Raw genomic sequence first — 21,808 nt, forward strand, 5'->3', positions numbered from 1 at the left:
AGTTAAGTGATTTTACTGTGCACAGGGGACACTTTCACTGTGTAATAATTTTAGTGCATGCATACCACTCAAAGCAGCGCTGCGTCTCCCGCGAATGATTGTGTACTATAGTCCGTGAACGCACCGTCCATCAGTAAGTGAACGTGAACCTCGGGGCTGAATCATGAACTGAATGACAGGCCGTTTGGCTGCTTATCAGTTTAGTGAGTTGGAGAGCGCTGAACGATTCGGTGAATGAATCTTTTGAACAAATCATTTTAATGAACGGATTCTAGAGATTCAGTACAGTAAAAAGAACTGCCGTTCCCATCACTACACTTCAAAGTCTCCCACACCATTCCAAATGAAAAAGGCATTTTGGCTTCTTAGGAAACAGGAATGCATGGTGCGATTAAGAAAAATGTTTTTCCATATTTATGCAGAGATACCTTTTTGTTATTTGCATGGATTTCCTGGACTGCTTTTGTTTTTCCCTGTTCCTCCACAGAGCTTCAGAAAACTTACAATGTGAATTATGTGGGAAGAAAGTTTGCCCCGCCTTGTGCAGCGTGCCCACGGTATCCACGCTGGACCTGGAGATTACCAATGACATTGGTAATTTTTAGTTGTGTTATTATTTCTGATTCCCAAGTAACTAGGGCACTGAAAAAGGAACGAACTGACAAAGACATGAGGAAGAAGGAAAAACTACACAGACAACCTAACGAGGGGATCAGGTACAAGTGAAGGAAAAGAATAGAAAAACACTAGCCATATTCACACTGGCCACTGAGTGCGGGGATCCTGCGCCTGTTACAATTCAGTGTCTTGTCTTGTTTTTGTGTTTTTATTTTGATCTAATGCCCTCATGTCACTTCTTGCTTTTCAGTTCCTGTGCCTTTTTCTTCTCTTCGTGTTTTTTCCCCCCGTTCATTACCTCTCCTGTCCTTTTCCCTCCTCACTCCACCCGTTCCTCGTCCCATCGTTAGTGCGTTAGTGTGTACAGTCTCTTCTCCCTGAAGTTCTTGTCATTTGGTTCCAGTTACTCCGTCGTTCCTCCAGTGTATGTTTCATGTTTTGGTTTCTTGCTTCCCTTTTTGATTCGAACTGTACTTTTCCCTTTCATTGCTACTTTGTCTTTTGGATCCTCTTTTTTGTATTCAGCTTTCTATGACAAAGCTTGCTTTTTGTTCCCCCATTTCCTGCCTCCAGTGTGTGTGGCTGCATTTGGGTTCTCACTTTGCCAAAACCATAACTCAGTGGCAATTCTCCACATCCTCCTCTGTGGTAAAGTTTCATATGCAGCAAGGGTTGAAATTTCACTGTGCTTCTGATGCGCCTTTGGAGGTAGTATCAGAGGCGCAGCAGAGGTCAACCGAACCTGTGTGAATAGACAAGCTGGCAGCACAGAGCGGGGGCGTGTCAGTCTGATAACTAAACAGATCCTTGCCTCAAAATAAAGAGAAATGCCCCACAAAGCAACGTTACAGGACCAAACATTAGTAACGTAACGTAGTCACTAGTAGTGTCTTTTCCAAAGAAAATACAGCAGTTATGTAGAAAAATGTCTGTCACCCTGTCTGCCCTACTGACTCTTCGTCACATTTCTGCCTGGGGGGGGAAGAAAAAAAAAGAAAAAAAAAAAAGTGTTTCGGTAAATGATCCATCATCCAGTCTGGTAATGAGTGGGGGGGTTTACAAGGTCCATTGTTTGGTTCAAAAATATTTATCCCTCACTTTTGCTTCATGTACAAGATTCTGAATTTTGCCTTTCTGCATTTATTCTGTTCTGGAAAAGATTTGCTACAGCTTATACATACAATTGTTACTAAATATTTCCATGTGGACATTTTACCAATGTCCAATACAGTACTGTACAAATAAAAGACATTCTCAGTCCACATCAATTTATAGTTTCTTCAACTTTAATAAGCATGCATGAGGACACCAGAATTTTGCATGTTCACAAAAATCATTGATAAAAAAAAATAAAAAAAAATGGAAATTACAATGCAAAAATACTTTAGATGATCAACTAATACAAAATTTATTTTAAAAAAAAAATGAAAAAAAAAAAGTTATACTGGCAGTACATTGCTTACAGGCCAGCCAAATCTGCATAAAAAGAAAAACAATATAAGTGCACACCTTTTTCGTCACAAACTTGCTTTGATTTAATTTAATTTGTCATTTTGGTTGATTGCTTGATTTGGAATTTCATTTGTAAATCATACTTAAGAAATGGCAAGCACAGACAGTTCTTATTCAACAAATAAAAGACGTTCTCAGTCCACATCAAATTATAGTTTCTTCAACTTTAATAAGCGTGCATGAGGACACTAACAGAATTTTGCATGTTCACAAAAATCATTGATAAAAAAATGGAAATTACAATGCAAATATACTTTAGATGATCAACTAATACAAAATTTATTTTTAAAAAAAAAATGAAAAAAATGTTATACTGGTAGTACATTGCTTACAGGCCAGTCAAATCTGCATAAAAAGAAAAAACAAACAAACAAAAAAACCCCCCATGAAAATCAAGGGGAAATGCCCAGTAAACAAATACTTCTCCCAGGTATACTCAACAGATGGTTTTTCTGGGTATAATTATCAAGTACCTACAAGCCACAGGGAATATAAAGGTAAACTGAAGGTGTACAGGGGCTTGGGTTTTTAAGGGGTTCCCAAATAAGTTAATTTCCTCAAGTTGTGGGCAGCCAAGAAAACAAAACAATAAAAAAACAGCATTTCTAGCTGACAGGCAAAGGGGAATCAGGTTTGCAAAGGCTCAGGGACAGATTCAGACTGTGAGCCACGTGCGTGCTATTCCCCACCTCCTTTAAGCCTTTAAAAAAGGTCATTGCAACATGATTGGCTGGGAGGGAAACGCTCCAAGCTGCTTCCACTCCTCAATCAGGAGTCAGTCTCCCCACCTACGCACAGGTGATCTGAATCCCCTGCAATTAGTCATGAGGGAAAATCAGCACAAACCAAGAAAAATATCAAGCCTCAAACAATTGGACTGCTGCACTGGGACTTTCTTACGTATAAAAACATTTTCAACGTTTGACTGTTAAGAGTAGGTGTAATAAGCGCACAGCTTTTTTCGTCACAAACTTGCTTTGATTTAATTTAATTTGTCATTCTGGTTGATTGCTTGATTTGGAATTTCATTTGTAAATCATACTTAAGAAATGGCAAGCCCAGACAGCTCTTATTGAAAAATACAAAATATCCTTTCAAACTATTCACAAGACTTCTCTTCACTTTTACCTGATGATGGGATATGCGCTGTTTCGGCCAACCAGAAACATCAGTATCTGACAAGTTTGGAATGAGACTCAGCAATCAACTATCTAACAAGTTAGACATCTAAAACGTGGTTGATAATCAATGGTTGATAACCAAAGCACACAAGCAGAGGCTATTCTTTGTTGTGCCTGGTTGAATCATTTGAACAGCAGTAACAATAAAATATTCCCTCCTGTGCCAGTGTGTGTGTGTGTGTGTGTGTGAGCTCAGATCAGAGCTCACTTACAATCAATGATAGTTGAAGTTTACAGCACCAACAGCACCAACTTGTTATAATTCAGCATTGGCTAACCAACACTATCTGTGTGATGGGAGGATTATTATGATATAATTAATACAATTGGCAGTTGGCAATATCCTAATAACAAATTGTCATTACTCACAGCAATACATCCTTACAAAACAATTAAAATGTTTATCATTACTGTGTCAGTAGAAGGCAACATGCACACAATTTGCTTTATCTGTTTTAGTCGCATGAAATCAAATCCTCCACAATCTGTTTCCACAGACACACACACGTATCCCATCTGCATTTATTTGCTTAAAGCTGACAAGCTGTCTTAAGAGATAGCCATTATAAAGAGACCAGCAGCTAATATAAAGCCCATAATTTCATTACGGTCCATAACTGTGTTGGGGGCGTGTCCATGTTTGCATACGCCATCTGATTTATTCAGGTTTCCAACAACTGTCAAACAGAACAATATCAATAATCTATGTTTTTTCCAATATTTATATATATATTTCTAATATAGCCCAAGTTCATAGCATTTTAAAGCCCCATAAGCTTCTCCTACTTTGAATTCAACTGTTTGAAAATTTACAAAATACCACTTGTTTTTTTTTTTGTTTTTTTTTCTGTAATGACTCCCCCGGATAGTGAACCAAAGTAATTTTGAAATGAAACAAAATGAAACAATCCTTCCTCTATCTTGGCAGGTCCCTGTGTGATGATCAGACGGGAGGAAGATGTCCATCGTTTTCATTGTTCTTGTTCACCAGTCAGATGTCAGTTCACTGTAAAGAAGAAACAAATCCACTCTTGTCAGCTGCTCAACACGATGCAAAGTTCGCACTGTGGGACTGGTCTCTTAATGTGCCCATTTTAAGTAACTATGAAAATGTTCCTTTTTTTAACCTACAGACTCAGGAGGTACGCTGCACTCAAATACTGTGAGGCAGTGAAAGTCAGACGCTAAGGACATACTGTACCGCCAATGATGTTGGTGAAACAATTACAGTCAAAACAACTGCAGCTCATCAGCCAATCAATTCATTGTTCTCATTATTTTTACAATGTTTTCTGGTTATTCTAGTGACAGAGCCAGTTGTTCCCTTGTCGATTTTGGGACACTTAACTGTATTATGAAGATCTTCCTGTACTCCATATACTTCCTGTTAAAGGGGGGTACACACATAAGGATTTTATAAATCTTAAGATGAAGATTAAAAAATCAGCTTTATCATACTGTGTGTGGTGTGCTCCAATATTCTCAGCACAGGACACCACGCACATAAAGATTATCTGTCTCACGGCCGATCTAGAATCTAGTCCTCCGAGCCAGAAATATCGTGTGATCAAACGTGATCTACAGTAACCAATAGCAACAACCCCCATAAACGGAAAAGAGCATAGACCGTATATATAAAAAAAGAGTAAATAAACGTTTTAAAATATTAAAGACGTGAGTTTTTCTGACAACACACAATACTTGCATTAACCACCAGTGTGACGGTTAACATTAGTGCCAACGCTGAACCCATTAAAAACGTTAAAATGGCTAATTCAAACACCCCCCTAGTAAAAGTTAGATTTCGCCTCTGTTTTTATATACGTCCGCTTTCGTGCTCCTCACTTGGCTATGTTGCGTTTCACGTCACATTTCACGGAGTAGTGACTCAGGAGTCGTCGGCTTTCCCCACATACATGAAGATTTTTCGTTGTAAATATTGAAGTTTAACATTTGCGATTGTCTGCTGCAACCTGCTTCCGAGCAAATTATCGGGACAAATTGACTCTTAACACACCACAGACCACAGGATAATCGTATAGGATAATCTTATAAGACAGAAGATAATCGTCCATGGTCAGGAAGGGGTAAAATTGGAGCGAAATCAGCCCAATTATCGTTATGTGTGTACCCCCGCTAACTTTTCTCATACAATACATAATCACATATGAATGCTGTATACATGCTTTACTTATATTATTATATAAAATGATGTTACCTTTACATTAAAGGAGTCTGGAGACTTCGTCCCTGTGTGGATCATTTTGATCGTCGTAGCCCTTGTTGTTGATCCATGCAGTGAGGGTGTTACGATTGTCATCAGTCATGACTCTCTTGTCTTTAAGCTGGTTGAACCACGTCTCTACCATCTTTATACTGTGCTGCTGAAAGCTGTTTTCGAAAACTTTAAGTCTGGTTTGACTCATGCGGTTGCTCTGAAAGTCGTTAAAGTTTCTGGTGCTATTCAACTTGAATCTGGGCATTGCTCCAAGGACTGTCAGTTTGAACGTTCCCACAACATCATCTTTGCTAATGGTGGTGGCTAATAATACTCTGAAGGCCTTTGATTTTGTACTGGGAAACTCATTATGAATTTCTTTAGGCACATAAACAACTGGAAGTTCACGGCCATGATCCTTTCTCACTTTAGGAATCAGATTGATGTCCAGAGGAGAAGACTTGGTTGCCACTTCCAGCATGGCTTTTGCTAATTTGCTGTTCTGGTTCAATTGTCTAGATTTCATAATGCTGTGTACTGGTGGCTGGTGATCTCCATTTAAGATCTGTCCAATTCCAGGTTTGTTCTTGCTGTACTTCACCCACTCTGTACGTGGTTTTACGTTACCAGTTTCGTGCTTAAGAACATTCTTGGTTTCTTTCATTAGGGCTCTTTGCCTCTTTTTGATGCCAGCTCCCTCTGCCATGAACCAGTCCGCCCCTCTGATTGATCGAGTCCACACTTTGCGCTCCACAAAAGACTCCCATTGGCCTGGGTATCTGCGGAGAGTGTCAGCCTCCGCAGATCGGAGGCGTTGTGCTTCTGAAGCGATCTCTTCTTCACTGGCCTTTGGTTTCATTCCTCGTGCCAAAGCATGAAACAGGCAGTCCTTGCCCTGGTTGTTTATGTTCACTGTCTGGTTGTTGATTTGCACATCATAATGTCCATTTGGGTATTGGTCACTCTTTGGTCTGTAGATCAGTGTCACAGTTCTACTGGCAGGTTTGGTGCTTGGGCTCAGCTCCTGCATTTTGACAGGCTTGCTCTGGCTGTCCTCTGTTAGGATGATAACTTTGGTGCCAGTGGTTTCTGCCAGGACTCTGATATCAAGGATGTCGCCCGCAGTCTTGGAGTTCACTATGTTTTCAGCATGTGACTGGGAGTGTTTGCCAGCCTCTCCTGCAGGTTTATGTTTAGAATTCATGTCAACTGGCATGTGTGCGATGTATCTATTGTTTTGTCCAGCTCTGAGTAGTTCTTCTGTTCTGTTACTCTGCAAGCCACTTCGTACATAACTGCCAATGATGCCATTTACTTTTCCTTGAACATGAGAAGCAACGTGGCTGGTGAACTTCTGGTGAAACACTTCCACCAAAGCGTCAGCCACAACAGCACTAATGGTGTCGGCTAAATCCTGCTTGAATTCTTTCAGCATCTCGGCGTCTGAATTAGACAGCTCATCAACCCTCACTTTTGGTGATCCTCCTTTGAATTCATTCAGCTCTTCTTCAAAGTTTGAGAAAAACTTGCTGGTGAGGCCAACTGCTGTGCCGATGGCATCTGCTGCCAGAGCCCCCATGTGACCAACTTGGATCGCTGTCAGAATTCCACGCGCTATTCCTTTAGCCTCTTTTTTAGCTCTGTTAATCACTGTGATGAAGGACTTGTTGAGCTTGTTCTGCCAGGCGAGGTCTTCGTAGAAAGGTTGAAAGGAAGACTTGCTTAACTTTTTGAAGATGGCCAACAGGTCACTCCTTCTCTTCTTGTCCCGCAGGAGGTCATGCTGTTGTTTTTTATCCTCGAGATGTGAGAGGATGATGTCATCTACTAATGTAGACAAGGGCTCCTTTTCCATGTTGGATTTCACATGAGTTGCTATTCCCCTTTTCACATCATTTTTGATCATGTTTAGTATTTCTGTCAAGATTTCCCCTTCTGCCTTTCCAAGTCCATAGGTTATGATTTCCTCAACCATTTTTTTAGCTGTGTGTTTTACCACATTCTTCATATTGGTGGTTGCGACGGAACTCAAACCCTGTTTAACCTGACTAGAGAGAAACTTTGGCATTGCTTTCAGTTGTTTGCCAAGTGCCTTCAATGACATCTTACAAGCTTTGAAGCCCTTTGCGATCAGCTTACCAACTCCGAACCCAATGAGAGAAACACCAATGGAAACTGCTTTTTCTATAGCCCACGACTTCCAGCTGAATTCTCCTGTCACCATGGCCTCGATGCCAGTGATGCAGTCTGATATTCCCTCTGTGATGAGTGCCATGCCGACTTGGGCAAATGTGCCGAATGTAAATGCAGTGAGCAATGCTCCTCCAACAATCTGTAAAATTCCAAGGAAGAATACCAGAAGACCTTCCCATGAGAATCGAGGCTTTTTTTGGACTGAAAACACATATATCAGACCTTGACTGTAGAGGTTTTCAGCTTCCACTTGGAGATCTTCACCACCATTACGCAACAGGGAGAACACTGGTGCTTTTTTGGCTATTGCATCTTTTCCTTCTTCCTTCATTTCTGTCAGCTTTTGGATTGCCTCATTGATGTTTTGGTCCAAGTATTTCAACATGGTGCACTTGTTTGTTAACTGTTTCTCAAGGCTGGTCAGGTCACTGTTGGCTGAGTTTGCAGAAGGCATTTTCACCAACTGCAGACAAACCATGTATTCCTCACTGGGATACTTGAGAGACTCCTGTGCCTTCAAAAGATCAGCTTTGGCCTTGTTGAGGTAATCTGCACTCTGCTGCTGTATAGTGCAGTGTGCATGATTGTAAAAAGCTATTGCTGCCCAATTTTCATCTTGTTCTATGGCTTTTTCGAAGAGCTTGGCGCTCAGGTCCCATTTTTTGTCTTTCAGTGCGATATTTCCAAACTTGATGTAGTGATAGATGCTAGAACATGGTGAAGTCTGATGTCGAGACTGATTTTTTGCCAATGACAGATCATCTTTCAAACTCTTTTGCAATTCAGTTGTCCTCAACTGGTCAATTTCTTCTGATTTCCCTTGCAACCAAATCCCCCAGAACTCATTCATGACAGCAACAACAGCTCTTTTCTCGTCTTCAGCTACATTCTGATGAATCTCTTGAAGAGTTTTGAGGTACTCTGAAAAGAGATCCTCCCGCAGTTTCATCTCAGCAACATCATCCATCATGTGCTTAATCTTTTCTGCTGAAAGTCTGTCCCTGGTGCTCTTCGCCTCCTCCAGAGAAGACACTGCCCTAAAGGATGGCTGCAGGTGTTCAGTGGACATGATTATCTGAGCAGATCCAGGTTTACCTTTGCGTGCTGTTCGACCAAAAGCCTGGAGCTCGACCCTTGTGTTTTCAGAGAGGAAAGAGAGGATCACAAATAAGCCTCCGTTATTGTTCACCTGTTTGGACACTTTAATGTCTGTGCCACGCCCAGCAAGGTTTGTGGCAACAATGACATCGCCAGGAAGCAGTTCTTTATCTACCTTGCTCAAACTTTCTTTGTCACTGCGGCAGTAGAGACTGATTCCACCCGGGATGCTGCTTTCCAGCTCCTCGTAGATCTCTTTGGCTTTGTTAATGGTTTCACAGATCACCAGGGCGGCTCTTCCACCTCTGTATGAGTTTGGGGAAATCTGCGCCAGAGTCGCTCGTTTTATTTCAGATTTCCACTCCTCAGCTGATGTCTTCACCGTCCCTTTCACCTCAAACAGCTTCTTCCTGTTGAATGTTGGCATTTTGCAGGCTGAGAGACTTGGATACAGGTCCTGCAAAAAGAGGATGTCTGTTTGACTCCCAAGTGTCCCTGTTGTTCCGTATATTTTCCCGTGGTACTTTTTGAAAAAGGCGATGTTTGAAATGTAGTTCGTCACTGGTGACATCGTGCTCAGTTTTATCTGATGCTTAATCTCAACAAATTGCTGCAAGCCATCGCCCCATTTCTTATTCACTTCTATGATACCAGTGGATTTGAAATCCACTGGACAGACATTGTCGTTTTCGACAACATAATCCCGTCCTTCCTTCAGCTGTAATGCCAGAAAGGCATTCTGAATCCACACTGACACTTTCTTCTCCACCAAATTCTTAAGGAATCCAGGGATGCTGATTTTGTCTTTACTGCTGGTACACGGGGTGTACTGAATCTTCTCTGAGGTTATTTGTGCGATGGGCTTGATGAGAGTTTCTTCCGAATCATAGAGAGGACAACACAAGCCTTCCCCTAAGACAAGAAACGATAGCTCTGGGATGTCCTGGTTGTTGTACGAGCTGCGTCTTTGAAGACAGAGCATTCCCTTGTCATCCAAAGTGTAAACGGTAAACCCGTACGGGACATAGTCCTCAAGTTTTGGGAAAAAATCTACCATAGCATCCTGACTCACAGTTCGCAGTTTCCTAAGAAGTTCATCCTTTCCACTTTTGCTGATATCCTCTATGAATCCTTCTGGCACAATGTTGCATTCCTCAGCAATACGTAAGATGTCTAATGGATCATTAATTTCAGATTCTTCTGTGTTCATTGAGTCGAAGATAGCCTTGAAGAAGGAGGCACCAGGGCAACGGATAAGTGTCTTTTTTCCTGCAGACAGGAAACCATACTGGCTGACGTGGCCCCAGATCATGGCCAGAATAGTGTTCAGGTGCTGCATGGAGACCATGGGGCTGGACAGGTAGGTCATCTGCACTCCCTGATCCAGCAGCAGTGAGTCCACTTCATCTATAATGATGCACTGATAGCTGCGATCAGGCCTCACATTCTTCATCTCAAATGTCTGCCGTAGGTGATCTGCAGCAAAGGCCTCAATAGTTCCATAGACCACGTCCTTCTGGTAGCATTCTTTTCTGTCCTCGTCTTTGGTTTTATTTGTGTTTGTGTCAGCCGTTATTCCAAAGAACTTGTAGAAGTTTCGCCATTCTTCTGCATCTCTTTGACATAACACAGAAGAGCTGGACACCACATCCACTTTCTCACCTCGAAGCACTCGCAGTGCCGCGAACATCGCTATGACACAGGACTTCCCTTCACCAGTGCCCATTTCCAGCAGCTTCCCTGTGTCAGACAGGGCCAAGAGGCACCAGCTGATCATCTGAGTGTCTCGAGGCCACCACTTCCCTTCAGCCCTCTGCAGGTGCACAGCATTACATAAGACTGCCAGCAACTCTTGAAGGTCTTCTGTGTCCACGCTGCAACTCCGTTTCCTTGCTTGCTGCACATCTGTGTGATTTTTGATTTCCCCGGTTTTGATCAGGTTTGTCACATGAGTGACTACACTGCATGATTTACTCAGTGTTTGTTCATCAATGTCTTTCATCTGCCGTAGTTCATCAAAAACAGTTTCAATACTTTTTGTTTTCTCACCTGTAAGGCTCTTTTCTAAATGCTGGATCAGATTTTCAGATACAGATGTCTCTAAGAGCGTGAGTAGCGATTGGTTGTTTTCATCTGTCCACTTGGAAGAAACCTGATATGTCGCCATCAAATGTAAAATCTTCCTGATGGAAATACAGCCTTCATCATGATGATGGTCAATCAATGCTCCGAGGAGGTCTATGGACTCAACTGGTGACCAAAGTCTTTGCTCTCTGAGATTTAAAACCATGTCGAAGAGTTCATTGGTTTGCTCCTCTGAGGTTTGGAATTTCTCCACACAGGCGAGTAAAACCTCCAAACACAAGTTTCCTGCAGATGATGTCCCGTTTTCTTCACTATCTGTTTCTTCCGTTACCACTCTGAGGAGAGTCTCAACAAAGGACAGAATAAAGACCTCAGTGGACGACAAAGTCCTTCCATTGATTTTCTTTGAGATGGTGCTGATTTTATTGTCAGTGGTTGTGTGTTTGCTGAGGTTTGTGTGGAGCACCTCAAATAGAGCCTTAATAAACCTGCGTCTCATTTTAATATCTTCACTGTGAAACTTTGCCAGGAGACTTTGCAGGACCTCTGCAGCAGACACCAGGGAGTCTTTGTCGTTGAGCTGTGAAAGTTTCAAATTCTTGAAAGCACTGAGACTCTTTCTTGGAATGATGAATCCACGACCAAGCTGAGGGTTTCCTGTTTCCATTACCTCCATGCCGTGTTGAAAGTAATCAGACACAAAGTCTTCCATGGCACCGTACACAATGTCTGCTTTATAGACATCCCTGTATGATGCATCGGTTGTCTTCATGTTTGTATTGACAGATATTCCAAGGTGCTTGTAGAAGTCGGACCACTCCTGAGTCCACTCCTCCAAGTGAACGTCAGAGCTGAGCACGATGTCCAGTTTGTTTCCCATGCGGACTTGGGTGGCGGCAAACATGGCTGTGACACATGGGTCTTCTTCCACACCAACCAGCTGAGGCGCTTCAGTCTTCTGGGTCAGCACCAACGCACACCACTGCAGCATCTGCTTCACTGTGGGCATCCAGCCTTTCGTGTCAAAAACTGCTTTGCAGAGCTGAGACAGTAAGTTCTGTAAGTCGTCTGCATTGAGCGTTTCACATGCAAGGGACTCATTCATTGATGGTGCATCTTTTGGTGCATTTTCTGAGTTTTGCAGGACACCAGTGGTGATGTTCCTGATCACATCAATCACAGAATCATCCAAATTCAATGACACTTTTAATTCTGCCAGATTTGCAGCCAGACTGCTCTCATCTTTCCTCCTGAGAGTCTTTTGGAGATCCTGATAGAATTTCTCAGGGCACGCAGACTCTAGGGCCTGGATGAGAGAGAGTCCGGACTCATCTGTCCACTCTGGTGATAAATCATACACGTGTATCAACGTGAGGACTTTAGTTATTGAAACATCCTCTGCGTGTTTCCGTGACAGAGCTTTGAGCAGAGCAATTGCTTCCGTTGGGGTCCATTGGTTAGTTTGCACCAGTCGGAGGATCATTTCAGTGGATGATGTGTGGGTTTCATTTAGATGATTCAGTGTGGATAAGAGAAGCTTTAAGCATTGGATCTCCATCTTTAAAATGAACACAGTGGCTTTTCCAACTGTACTCTGCAGCGATGATGTGAGGGTGCCCAGGAAGTCAATCAGAAAGACTTGCTCGGTGGAAAGCTCATCTTCAGCCCACTGCTTAGCAATGAGGACTGCGTCAGTATCACTGCGGCCACAGTCAGTGAAGGAGTGCATGAGGTTTAGATACAGGGCTTGAGTCAGCAGGAAGCTCTCAACAACATCAACTGCTGATTGGCTGATTGACTCCACCAGGGATGGCACATGATCGGAGATGTTTTGTAGGGAAACTCCCTGAGATATCTCCGCAGACAGAAGACACAGCTCTGTGATGAACACCTGAGTGTGCTGCAGAGTGCTGAGGGATGGGCGAGCACTCATCCATTCATCAAACAGAAGTTTGTCCAGGACTGACAGGATGTTCCCGAGCTGATCAGCTGTCAGCCGAGTCAGACACAGATCTGGAACTGGGATGCTGCATTTCACAGAGAGGATTTCTAGAAGCTCATCACTGTCACTGTCTGGTTCATGGTTCACCTCAAACTCATCCAGATGTGTTATAAGAACATCATGTCTGGACTCAAGGTCTTCCGAAATGTCGCTGCTCTGTTGTTTCTCCAGCTGCTGTTCAGCTCGCTGCTGCGATTCTGTCAGTCTTTGATTTAGTTCTTCTATCCTCCTCTCCTCTTCTCTCTTCCTCTCCTCTTCTCTCTTCCTCTCCTCTTCTCTCCTCCTCTCCTCTTCTCTCCTCCTCTCCTCTTCTCTCCTCCTTTCCTCTTCTCTCCTCCTCTCCTCTTCTCTCCTCCTCTCCTCTTCTCTCCTCCTCTCCTCTTCTCTCCACCTCTCCTCTTCTCTCCTCCTCTCCTCTTCTCTCCTCATTTCCTCCTGTTCCCTTGCCCATTTATTGAAACAGTATTCACACTCGTACATATTACTATCAACACTACTGTTCACTGGTCTGTAGTATTCGCCTCCGTTAAAAACATGCACATGCTGCCCATGAACATAATCTTGGTATAAATTATCAAAGGAATGACATGGTGGCAGGACTTTCCCACACTTGCAGCATCTCAGGAAGTTGCCCATGTTACTTTCTGATGGTACATTTCCCATTTTGGATGCTTTATTCAGCAGGTAAGTGATGGTTTTTGTGTTTTAACTCGTGTTTTCCTGAAAGATTAAGAAAAAAAAAAATTACTCTGAAGCATTAGTGGAACTCCTGCTTCTTTGAAAATTGTTGACGAGAAGAGTTGTTGCTAACTAATCAGATTACGGATCACATCTGTACAGCTCACCTGGTAGAAAGTGATTATGTGTTAAGGCTGAGTCTTCACCGCAGCAGCTTGAGTTGGATTCCCGTCTGGGGCCACTTGCTGGATGTCATCTCCTCTCTCTCTCTCTCTCAGCTGTCACTATCTAATAAACCAGAAATACAAAACAAAACAAAACAAAACCTGTAACAATAGAAAATAACCCAAACCATAAGCCTAAGTGAGGATGCAGACTCTTATAAGAGTTGTTAACTTCATTTTTTGTTCTAATCTGTCATTGGCCAAAACACCTAAACTGATGCCTCAATGGAAGTCGTCACTTCACCAATCAACAGCCACAGTACAATACTGCATTGCCATGAACATTTCAAGATAACAGTTTGATCTATATTTTATGTCTGATGATCATTTTATATTCCTGAGCATATCCAAAGACTTCAAAATAGAGTCTTTTTGGCAATTTCAAGGGCTCATACTTCAACAGACTCCTCCTAGGGGATTGAACCAATCCTGATCAATTTTTGTCTGCCTATACAACAGAAGTGAACAACAAAAAGTTATCAAAAGCCTTTGGATACATCGAATGGCATGGCCATGGCCATTTGCATGTTTTGTCAAGAAACAGGAAATTGGTGTTACTCGAGTGTTCATGGTTGAGTCTTCTTGAACTTTGAAGCCTAAATCAGAGTCCCAGCCTGAAGAAACTGACATTTGTTTCACAGTCCAAAAAAAAATAAAAATATGGCCTGATTGCACCCCCTAGCAAATTTCGCAGGAAGTAGCTACTTTCCAAAGTTAAAAAATCACACATACTTCCTTTATCTTTAAGTTTTTTGAGCATATGAACTAACTTGTGTCAAATATTGTTAAATTACTTTACTGGTAATATGAAATTAACCTGTTCTTTTCTTGGTTTTGCCCATTCCAATGGCACCGGTATCCTTTAGACTGTGGGCCAACAGAGCCTTTTCTATAGCTGTCTCCTCCCTCCGTCATATATGTGTGTTGTTTTCAGTGGTGCAAAGTAACGAAGTAGAAGTACTTCACAACAACTGACATTAGTCTTGCTGTAAACTGCAAACATCATCATGGCAGCCGCCTTGTCCACTGACACTGTTAGAGGAAATATGGACAATGCTGCCACAACAACATCTGCTAGCAAGGCTAGCTTGGAGGAAGAAGAAAACCCGTGGCTGTATTCAAAACAAATGTTTTCCTGTGTGGGAATGAAAGATCCGTCCTTCAAAATGAAGTGCCTCTTGTGCCTTTGAACACAGAAATACTGGCATTTCAAAATTCTCCATCAAACCTTAAATAGCACATATCTCAGGTCAGTCAGTTAGTTATCCAAGCCTTGCTAGCTTAGCTAATATTAGGCAGGGGAGCGGGTCAGCTCACATCCCTTGTGGTATCGAGTGGACAAATTATCATCACAAACGTTAGCCCTTTACCTAACCTAAGTGTCAAGCCGTGTGTTGCTACATTACATTGACAAAACCGCTTCAGCCACAGAAAAAGCCATGTTCCCCCAACACCGTGGTGATGTGTTATTCTCAGTGTAGGCCATTTGATACATTTATGAAAGTAATTTATAAAAAAAAATGACATGTAACATTGTTAAAGAACAATCAGGCTGCCTGTCATTGTTATACAGTCTTGATTATTATTAGTCTTGAATGTCCTTTAAATCAGTCAGAAGTGCTAATATGTTAAACCAGTGGTCTCAAACTGATCCATTAAAGGGCCGCTGTGGCTGCAGGTTTTCATTCCCCCCCGTTTTCAATAATAACATCGTGCACACAACATCGTTTTCAAAAAAGTTGTCCTTTACATCAACCCACATAAATACGCTGTCGAGCGCCATTATAACTATGCCAAACCTAAAGGCAGTTTAGGGAGAAGGATAAAGCCATGCAAGCCAATCACAATCCTCAGAATCGACAACAATGAACAACAAATATGGCGCAAGGTTCGTTCGTGTGGACAGACAGATGGGGCGCACACGTGACATTAAGCATTTTCTGGCGCACAATGTGAAGTTCAAGAACCTAAAACCCCGTTTCTCCCAGTTGACACGGCAACACATAACAGGTGTTTTCAGTGGCAACATGCTAGCATGAAGCTAGTGGCTGCCAAAGATCGGACCAACAGTAATGCTGAAGAGATGTTGCCGAGTCCGACACCAACAAAACAGGCAAAGCTTGACTTTGAGCAAAAATTAGCAACAAAAGTGGAGATAGATAGGCATATAGCCCCATATATTGTGGAGGAAATGTTGCCTGTTTCCATGGTGGAATCACCGTCTTTTTGAAACATACTGAGCAAAATACACGTAACGCGGAGCGGACGCCTGCCATCAAACAGGAAAACCTTTATAAGCTTCTGTTGTCATTTACAACACTGGACACAGTGAAATCATCTGATTGTTGGTTGTTCAAGAAATGGCCTGTTGGTTTAATGGTAATAAAGCTTAAGGAACACTCCTTCTTTGTATGTTCTACTTCCATCTTATGCATCTCAGGCAATTTTATAGAGCAAGTAGAAAAAATGTAATGAGTAATGTAACTAATTACTTTCCACAGGGAGTAATCATGTAATGTAAGGCATTACTATTTTTGAGAGTAATGTGTAATGTGTAATATATTACTTTTTTTAGTAACAAGCACCAACACTGCCCAGGCCATGAGGAATGTGGACCATACTGCCACCACAACAGACTGTTGGTCAGTCAGAAGAAGGAGCATCATAGGTGTAACTGCACATTGGGTTGACCCTGAAAGCCTGACTAGATGCTCAGCAGCTCTGGCATGTAGGCAATTAAGAGGTTCCCACACCTTTGATGCTCTGGCCGGAGCACTCAATGACATCCATTCAGAATATGGAAGCAGGAACAAGGAATTGTGAGAACAACCACCGACAACGGTTTCAACTTCCTTAAGGCTTTTTTTTTTTTTTTTGGTGAGGAGAACAATGAACAATGGTGAACAATGAAGTCTGGATGTGGAGTTTGTGGACGTGTCACAGATTTAAAAGAGGATGACGGCTCAGAATTTGCGCACCCGAAGCACCAATGGTGTGCTTGTTATCTGCTCAACTTGGTCTCTACAGTTGATGCTGCAAAAGCAACTGCCAATGATACAGACAAACAAAAGTGTATGTAGCAAGTGTAATGCACTGTGGAATAAATGCAGGAAATCCACTCTTGCAGACGAAGCCATGGAAAACTCCTTCTCCCTCCAGCTGCTATGGCCAAATGCCACCCAGTGGAGCTCATTGTTCATGGCTGTGGAAAAGCTGCTCAGGATAATGAAAGACAAGGGAGAGGCGGGCATGAGAGCTGTCTGCGCAGACCTGAAGGTGCCATCCATGTTTGAATTATGCATGTTTGTTTATTTGTTTCATTTCATTTCTACGTGTCATGATGTCATGGGTTTGGTGTTTGACATATCCTTGCCTGAATCATATGGTTACATAATAATGTGACTCAGTATTTACTATCTTTATTATTCAGATTGATCCCTTCAGCCAGTCATCAGCCCTACGCATCCTGTTTACTTTTCATCAACCCACTGCTGTTGTCTAGTGGTCAAAATATTTAGATAACTAAATATAAAATATAAATATAAAATGTAAATATATAATATAAAATATAATATAAAAATAACTAAACCAATCATATGGTAGACAGCTTTACAACTGGCTTCTGCATCCTGTGAAACCTCGCCTCATGTGTGTTCTAAGCTAATGCAGAACGGTAAAACACAGTGATGTTTGTTTGTTTGTTTTTTTTTCTTTTTCCTAACAGGTTCAATCCAAATAAACTCGCATTCCTTGCAGAATATGCCAGCACCACGGGCCCAGTTAACCAGGCAATCAACATATTACAAGCAGAGACAAGTGTCTAGACGGGATGGTCGCTTCTGACTATTAGCCTGTTGACAACCAAACCGAACCATGCCAAGTTGCCACTTCTGTACAATCAGAATAGGCAAGACAACATGGAGATGATACATTTTTACACATGGTCATATTTAAACTTGTTATTAAATTAGATTGTCCCAGCCTGAAGAAACTGACATTTGTTTCACAATCAAGACAAAAATATGGCCTGACTGCACCCATAGCAAATTTTGCAGGAAGTAGCTACTTTCCAAACTTCAAATATCACACATACTTCCTTTATCTTCAGTTTTTTTGAGCATATGAACTAAATCGTGTCGAATATTGTCAAGTTACTTTACTGTCAATATGAAATTAGCCTGTTCATTTGTTGGTTTAAAACTTTTCTATAGCTGTCTCCAACTTGCCAACTTGTTGAGTTTAAGGAGTACAGCAGAGGGAAGGAGGGAGTAAGCAGAGGGAGGAAGTAAGGGGGTGTAAGAGGAGAGAGGAAGGGAGTAAGGGGAGAGGGATGGAGGGCGTATAAGGAGAGAGGGAAGGAGTAGAGGGAGGAAGGAGGTATAGATACTGTGAATTAGAGCTGCAATGATGTTATATTACGCTGTTGTTAAGCCCCAACTATTTTGATACTAGATTAATTGTTTTGAGTCATTTTTTTAAGAACAAAAAGGCAAATTTCTCAAATATTCTTAAATGAATATTTTCTGGTTTCTTTCCTTTTCTATGGCAGTAAACTGGAAATTGAGGACATTATCTTGTGCTTTGGGAAACTGATCCACATTTTCAACCATTATCTGACACATTATAGACCAAACAACTAATAAATTAATGGAAAACATAATCAACTGATTAATCAACAATGAAAATAATTGTTAGTTGCAGCCCTACTATTAGTACAGTTTAAATTGAAGAATTGAATTTCTGGCTGTTTTATTTCTTTGCACTTTTACTTTTACTTTTGATACTTGGGTACATTTCAATACCTGACAAACACTTTTGATACTCAAGTACATTTGATTTAAGCTACTTTAAGACTTTTACTCAAGTAATTTTGTCATGGGTAACTTTTACTTTTACCAGAGTCAAGGTATCTTTACTTTTACTCAAGTATAGCATGTCAACAATTTATACACCACTTTTGCATCTCACCTGAATGTTTGAAACTTCAATTGTTTGCTCTCTGACATGGAAGACAATGATGAAATGAGACCAGCTGCAGTTATGTCCAGAACAAAACACACAAACCACCACTGTATGCATAACACCCAGTCATGTGTTCTCTGCTGACACAAGCATCAGTGAGGAATGTCTTCGTCATGCAAGACTCAAAGAACACAGAACCAGTCAGGGCCAACATGGCAGTCACTGAAAGCACTGATTGAGTAGCTTCAGCCACCCTCTTGGAGGAGAAATGCCACAGCGTCAGCGCAACGAAACAACACTTTGACTCATGTTGGACTGAGAACACAGAGGAGACTTTTCCTCTTGACATCAGAGGTTTTCTAACAGACAATCAAGAGTACACTCGGGTATGAAAGATCTGAAAACCATGATTCAGGTACTGTAGTGACGACATATGATAATGTGTATTGCTACTTAGAAGATGATAAATGAGACAGCAATAAAGTTTGGTCCACTGAAATGGTAGAATACACTGAGTGGGTATGTTCAGATAATGTTAATCTGTAATGCTGCGGGATTAAGATTTTAAAATTAAGACATTTGAATTCGCCAGCTTCATTTTTTGCTCTGACAGAAGCACAAACATGTGAGTTGCTAGATGGTGAACCGAACTGGCCATAACGTGGCCTCTTAATATCAATGGCCAGTCGGAACAAGTGGAAAATTCCTTTAGAATACAGGTACAGCATTTGAAAAGTCAGAACAGTTTTAACATATTTAATTATAACTGTTAATTATAGGGTTGTTTTTGTAACCCTTGCCTTACAGACCCGTGTTGTGAGCAGTCAAACATTACTAACATCTGTTGCATGAAATCCTGTCTTTGACAATAAGCCGGTTACTGAAACAAAGTGTTCATCATGTGTATAACTTTTCATTTATTTTATTCATAACGCATTCATTCTTTCATTTAGCCTGATTAAGAGAGAGAATAATAAAAAAAAAAAAAAAAAAACATTTGTACTTTGAAGGCGACCTGTATCTGTTTCTGGCTCTCGACTTTGTGTGTTCAATTTTTATGGTGAAAAGTCGGGTGATGGGACATGAATGAATGAAACGAATAGTTTAATGTGACAATGACAAATGCAATGTTTTAATTGACTATTGATGAACAAGCTCATGTCTGTGAAAATACAATTACAATAGCAAAAGTAGGACGATGACATACCCCCTAAACTGTTATATTTCACTATGCAACTTAAACAGCTGCAAATGAAATATACTTAATTTCTTAACTAAACTTCCTTTTCCAAATTTTGGGCTATGGTGGAAAAGCGTTTCAGTCAGCTGCCTGCTGCGAACCACAGAACAGGTTTCTAATATTGTCAGAGGCGAGGGAGGTTCACCAAATCACCAAAATGTCACGGCACTCTTTGTTGTTGTCTCAATGTTCCATAATCTTCCCTGATAATTATGCAACTTCCAGTAATTCTTCCAGAACTTGTGTGAGTATGTGCGTGTATTTACTCGTGCATGTGGGTGGTTGTGTCGTCAGATTTGCTGTTGTCACCGTTTTGCAGAGATGTGGTTTTGCCTATTTGGTTATGTGTGTGTGCTTATTCCATATGATATCATTCCTACTTCCTAATCTTCTGTTTGTCTCAGATCCCAGTAGCTAGAATAACACATTCCTATTCAAAGGTCAATACAGGTCACATAGTCAGGCCAGATTTCTCAATAGTGCTTTCCACATCTGGAAGTAAGTTTTAAAGTGTTATCCGGGTGAGTAATTGTTTTAAACTATTGACAACTTGGCTGCACATTTAAAGAAGAGATTTTTACCCCAACAGAATGAAATAAACGGCAGGGTCCTCTCTCTGTTTACACTGTCGGTTGTATGACAACACGGTGTTGCATGTAAACAAAGGGAGCTCATAGCAAAGCATGCAACAGCACAAAATGACCATGAGAAGGTAAGGAAACAACATTAGTTGTGTTTGATTGTAATCGATTTGGGCCTGTAATGACAGCTCTCTTCTGATCTGTAACACCTCTTTAGAATTTCTGCAGATAGCTTTTACTTAAAGCTTGCAAGAAAAATGCGTATTCCAGATTCAAGAGAGGTCCGGTGAGCATTTTCATCCATCAGCCTGGTTTAGCCAACATCTGTATTTCATGTCAAATACATTTTGGCACTTTAACAGAATAAAATCTAAACACCTTAAACTTCAACTTCAGATAATGTACTTTCTATGAACAGATTGATTCTGAAAAGCATATCCTTTCCTAATTTCCTTATTTTAATGACTGGAAGTAAGGGTGAGAGGCAAAAAGCAAGAAGACAAACAATAAAATTTGCACCACCATTAACTCCGTCTGTGTCTCCTGTGTCTCTGTGTGTCCTGTGTCTCTGTGTGGCATGTTGGACTTACAGTAAGTGATCGCTCTGATGAATCACAGACGTCTCACAGGTTCCCCCAGCACTCGATGATCTGTCTCTACTTCTCTAAGACCTCTGCTCTTATACCTTTCTCTGCTGTCTCTACATGGACATATATGGACATTCAACCAGGGGGATCAACACATAGCTCATGAATTTTGACCAAATGTTAGATGATACACGCAATCAATAACAAACTCATGTTTTTGCTGATCTGCTTATTAACTTTCATTTTCACGATGGTGCTTCCTGATTTCTGTTCTATATGCGTCGCTTGGACTCGCTGGCGCTGTCCGTAAGCATTTTCATTTCCTCACACACTTCCCAGCCCATGAGGAAGCAGGATTTATCAGTAAGATTTTAATTTACCATAATTTTGTATGAGACAAGTTTCCTGGTTGTGGTTGGTTGTCAGGAGCGATGCTGTTTATCATGCTGTGAATAAAATGATACTCTATGTGTTTATTCTTCTGCTGAGAACAACAGGCCAGTGGCTCCACTCAAGTTACTGTCATTATTCTACACTTCTGCTGGTCAGCTGGGTGTTTGTCAGTGTGCTGTGGTACCACTCTGGTGCTGAGTGTCACTTTCACCAAAAGCAGGTCTGACGCCTGGAGA

At 41.4% G+C, this 21,808-nt stretch overlaps 1 protein-coding gene across 4 annotated transcripts in view; it reads right to left on the reverse strand.

Annotated features, from left to right (window-relative positions):
- Positions 1-1,901: 1,901 nt before the first annotated feature.
- The window catches only part of LOC119016819, a 37,490-nt gene continuing 17,583 nt past the window's right edge, over positions 1,902-21,808 (reverse strand). For 2 of the 4 annotated variants that reach the window (XM_037093114.1, XM_037093116.1), the window contains exons 3-5: positions 13,753-13,873; positions 5,530-13,627; positions 1,902-4,317 (exon numbers count right to left, since the gene is read on the reverse strand). In XM_037093114.1, the coding sequence (XP_036949009.1) occupies positions 5,537-13,570 (8,034 nt within the window). In that variant the 5' untranslated portion in view covers positions 13,571-13,627; positions 13,753-13,873 and the 3' untranslated portion in view covers positions 1,902-4,317; positions 5,530-5,536. Of the gene's footprint in view, positions 4,318-5,529; positions 13,628-13,752; positions 13,874-18,777; positions 18,804-21,182; positions 21,275-21,808 lie in introns of those variants that run through there. The other 2 variants (XM_037093115.1, XM_037093117.1) reach the window with 2 other exon arrangements.

This window comes from Acanthopagrus latus, chromosome 3, assembly GCF_904848185.1.
Source record: "Acanthopagrus latus isolate v.2019 chromosome 3, fAcaLat1.1, whole genome shotgun sequence".
NCBI lineage: Eukaryota > Metazoa > Chordata > Actinopteri > Spariformes > Sparidae > Acanthopagrus > Acanthopagrus latus.